This window comes from Rhagoletis pomonella, unplaced genomic scaffold (genome assembly GCF_013731165.1).
Source record: "Rhagoletis pomonella isolate Grant_MI unplaced genomic scaffold, Rhpom_1.0 Rhpom_scaffold_13352, whole genome shotgun sequence".
NCBI classification, from domain to species: domain Eukaryota; kingdom Metazoa; phylum Arthropoda; class Insecta; order Diptera; family Tephritidae; genus Rhagoletis; species Rhagoletis pomonella.
Genome location: NW_023471876.1, coordinates 1 through 4293, shown reverse-complemented (window position 1 = coordinate 4293; position 4293 = coordinate 1). Strand labels below are relative to the sequence as shown.

General features: G+C 36.9%; 2 protein-coding genes across 3 annotated transcripts; both read left to right on the top strand.

The window, feature by feature from the left end:
• The first annotated feature begins 192 nt into the window (after positions 1-192).
• Positions 193-1653, top strand: LOC118756963. Its single transcript, XM_036491692.1, has one exon. It carries the CDS (start codon positions 193-195, stop codon positions 1651-1653), a length of 1461 nt encoding a protein of 486 aa, XP_036347585.1.
• LOC118756964 (uncharacterized protein K02A2.6-like) lies at positions 1651-4242 on the top strand. 2 transcript variants are annotated; one of them, XM_036491693.1, is made up of 2 exons: positions 1651-1834; positions 2803-4242. In XM_036491693.1, exon 2 carries the CDS (start codon positions 3030-3032, stop codon positions 3882-3884), a length of 855 nt encoding a protein of 284 aa, XP_036347586.1. In that variant the 5' UTR covers positions 1651-1834; positions 2803-3029; the 3' UTR covers positions 3885-4242. Both variants share the same exon structure in this region, with proteins under 2 accessions (XP_036347586.1, XP_036347587.1).
• The last annotated feature ends 51 nt before the right edge of the window (positions 4243-4293 follow it).

Below are 4293 nucleotides of genomic sequence, written 5' to 3'. Positions count from 1 at the left end.
CGCCTCTGTGCAGCAAAAAATGTGCGCCCAACAATGCAAGGAAAGCTGTTATATATATGTAAACTATGGCATCCCCTACACACATACATGTAACTTACTTTACGTTGACATCACTGTCACTTTAATTGAAATAAACAAAACAGTCTTGTACTGCACTTAAACGGAATAACACATGGCGCAGCCGAATAAGGAATGAAAACACGGAGTGGGGCTGAATTGAAGCAAGATAAAAGCGAAGACAGCACGGACGACGAAGGTGATGACTTCAAAATGGCCAATAGTAGCAGCACTTATGGTAGTTTGGATGTGAGACGCCCTGATCCCCTAAAGTTTGATGGTAATGTTGCAGAGCAATGGCGTGTTTTCAAACAAAATTTTGATATATACGCCATAGCCATTGATTTGGAAGAAAGAAAAGAACAGCAAAAAGTTGGAATATTTCTCAATGCGTGTGGTCCAGAAACAATTGAAATTTTTAACACTTTTGGACTTACAGTGGAACAGAAGAAGAATTATGATGCAGTTTTTGCGGCAGTTGAAAATTACTGCACGCCAAAAAAAAATGAGGTGTATGAAGCTTTTAGATTCAATTCGCGGAAGCAGGAGGAGGGGGAGCCATTCGAATCGTATTTGCTTGACTTGCGCAAAAGAGTGAAACATTGTGGGTATACGGACATGGATAGAATGATTCGAGACAACATTGTTATTGGGACAAACAGTCAAAAGCTGCAGAAAAAACTCTTAGAAACAGAAAATTTGACTTTGAGCAGAGCCATTGAAATCGCGCGCGCTGCTGAGCTAGTGGACAAATATACAAATGAAATGCAACAACAAAGCAAATGCACAACAGTGAATGCAATAAGATCACACAAACAAATTTCGCAAAATAGCGGTGCGCGCAATACAATAGAAAATACTAAAAGTTTGAGCAAAGAAAATGTACGAGTTAAGCATAATTCAAGACAAAGTGCTAATTGTAAATTTTGTAAAGGGGTTCATGAGTTTGGCAAATGCCCAGCCTTCGGGAAAAAATGCAACAACTGCGGTCGTTTAAATCATTTTAGCGTTGCGTGTTATAGCTCACAAGTTCACGAAATAAAAGAGAGTGACGAAAAAAGGGAAAGTGGCGATGATATTGTTTTGCATAATATTGAAGACTTATCAGTGGGTCGGAAAAGATGGTATGAAAAAATCAGAGTGAATGATTGCCTCATAAATTTTAAGTTGGATACGGGTGCCGACGTTAATATTTTGCCTTACAAGTATTTTATAAAATACATGAAAAATACGATGCTCTATGAAGGTGGTTTGCCACCACGCAGTTATAGTGGAGCTGAGTTGGATTACAAAGGTGTAATTCAATGTTTAGTGATGTGCCGAAATGAAATAAAGACTTTACAATTCACGGTTGTTGATACACCATACGAACCTTTGTTAGGACTATCAGCGTGTGAGCAGCTTAATCTTATAAAGCGTGTAAACGTCATTCGTGAAGCAACAAGGGATGAATTTATACGAAACTATAGAGATGTTTTTGAAGGCACGGGATGTTTTGTGACGAACTTGGATATCCAGGTAAAGAAAAATTCGGTTCCGGTGGTAAAACCAGCAAGGAGAATCCCACAGTCGTTAGCAGAAAAAGTCAAAAAATGAGTTACACAAAATGGTAGAAAATGGAATAATTGAACGCATGGATGGTCCTATTGAACGTGCCTCTAATCTTGTAGTTGTTGAGAAGAAATCAGGTAAACTTCGTTTGTGCATAGACCCGCAAGATTTAAATGCAGACATTTTATCGGAAAATCATACGATTCCATCATTTGAATCTATATCGGTACGTATTGCTAATAGTAAGATATTCACTGTGTTGGATTTGAAAGAAGGGTTTTGGCAAATCGGACTTAGTGAAAAAGCTAGTAAACTTTGTGCTTTCAATACACCGTTTGGGTGTTATCGTTTCAAGCGCTTGCCATATGGTATAAAAATAGGCCCTGAGGTTTTTCAAAAATACAATGAGAGAAATTTTGATGATATTCCAAATGTAATAGTCTTCATTGACGATATATTGATTGCAGCTAAAAGTGTTGAAGAGCATGACCACACATTAAAGCTAGTTATGGCTCGCGCAAGGAAGTTGAATATCAAATTTAATGTCGAGAAAATTCAATATAAGGTACCAGAGGTCAAATATTTAGGAAAAATTATTTCACCAGAGGGCATACGCTGTGATCCTGACCGAGTAAAAGCGATAATGAAAATAAAAAAACCGAATAATAAGAAAGATTTGCAAAAAATTGCTCGGCATGATAAATTATATTCGTGAATACATACCAAATTTATCTAGTATTTCACAACCGTTACGAGAATTGCTAAAATCCAATGTCGTGTATGAATGGCATTCAGCTCACGAAAGTTGCTTAGAGTCGATAAAAACACTAATTGCAAACGCACCAACGCTTCAATCTTTTGATGAAAGAAAAGAAATAACCCTCGAAACAGATGCATCTAAATCTGGCATAGGGTGTTGCCTCATGCAAAACGGAAAGCCTATCGCATTTGCATCACGCAGTCTTACAGACGCCGAAATTAACTACGCTCAGGTTGAAAAGGAGTTTTTAGCCATTTTATTTGCTTGTCGTAAATTTCACTATTACATCTATGGTCGAAAGGTTACGATTAGGACAGATCATAAGCCCCTTGTTTCGATAATGAAAAAAGAATTTTGCAAAATCCCTTCCGCTAGACTCCAACGCATTAAACTTAGTTTAATTAAATATGACCTAAACTTGATCCACGTTCCAGGAAAATTTTTATACATCGCTGATCTGTTGTCTCGATACTTTGATGAGGACAATAACGCGCCCGATATTGAAGATCTTAACGAATTCGTCCATTCATTAAACATCACCGACGAACGCCTAAACAGTTTTCGAATCGAGATAGAAAAAGATAAGCATTTAACGCAGTTGAAACAAGTTTTAATAAATGGCTGGCCTCATAAGAAAGAGTTGTTATGTGACGATATTAAAATGTTTTGGAAGCATCGTTCTGATCTGTTTTTAGAAGACGGTATCTTATATTTGAATAACAGGGTTATTGTACCGCCTGTTTTGAGAGAAACCATATTATCGCAGCTGCACGTGTCTCATTTAGGTATTGAAAAAACAAAAAAGCGCGCTCGCGAATTAGTGTACTGGCCAGGAATTGATGGTGCTATTGAGAAAATGATAACCAATTGTGACATATGCCAGCGAAGTCGATCCGCTAATGTTAAGGAACCAATGATACCACACAGCATTCCCAATCTACCCTTTAATAAAATAGGCGTAGACATTTGTGAATTTGCATCAAGAAACTATTTAATAATAGCGGATTATTACTCGCGATATTTGGACATAGCGCCGTTGAAATCGAAAACAGCAACTGAGTGTATCAATGCACTTAGAACATGTTTCGCCGTACACGGATTACCTGTAGAAATAATTTCAGACAATATGCCCTTCAATTCATACGAGTTTAAACGATTTTGTGATCAAATTGGAGCTAAATTAACAACAACAAGCCCTGGTTATTCGCAATCCAACGGTTTTGCTGAGCGTTTCGTTGGGATAGCAAAAAACTTAATAAAGAAAACAAATGAGAGTAAAAAAGAGTTATGGCTGGCCTTACTCGAATATCGCAATACACCGCTTAAAGATATTGATGCTTCACCAGTGGAACTTTTAATGAGTAGAAAAACCCGCACCCTTTTGCCAACAAAAACAACTTTGTTTCAACCAAGAATCATTCCGAATATATCTAACAACATAAATGCAAAAAATTACAAGTCAAAAAAAATACTACGATCGTTCTGCATCGCAAAAAAAATCCTTTGTGAAGGGTGACAAGATATGGTATAAGAACAACAATAAGGGATGGGTAAAAGCTACAATCATCGACACACACGATTCACCTAGATCATACTGGATCGAACTAGAAGACCAAACCATTTACCGGCGAAATTCGAAATGGCTGCGAAAACGATTATAGTTATTGGTATATTAGAATATTTGAACTTTTTTTAATCATTGAATTATAAATTATTAATGAATTTACTTAGTATATGAATTAAGAAGGGAGATGTTATATATATGTAAACTATGGCATCCCCTACACACATACATGTAACTTACTTTACGTTGACATCACTGTCACTTTAATTGAAATAAACAAAACAGTCTTGTACTGCACTTAAACGGAATAACACAAAAGCTTAACGTCGAAAAGCTGCAATCACAACAGACGGCCAATTTA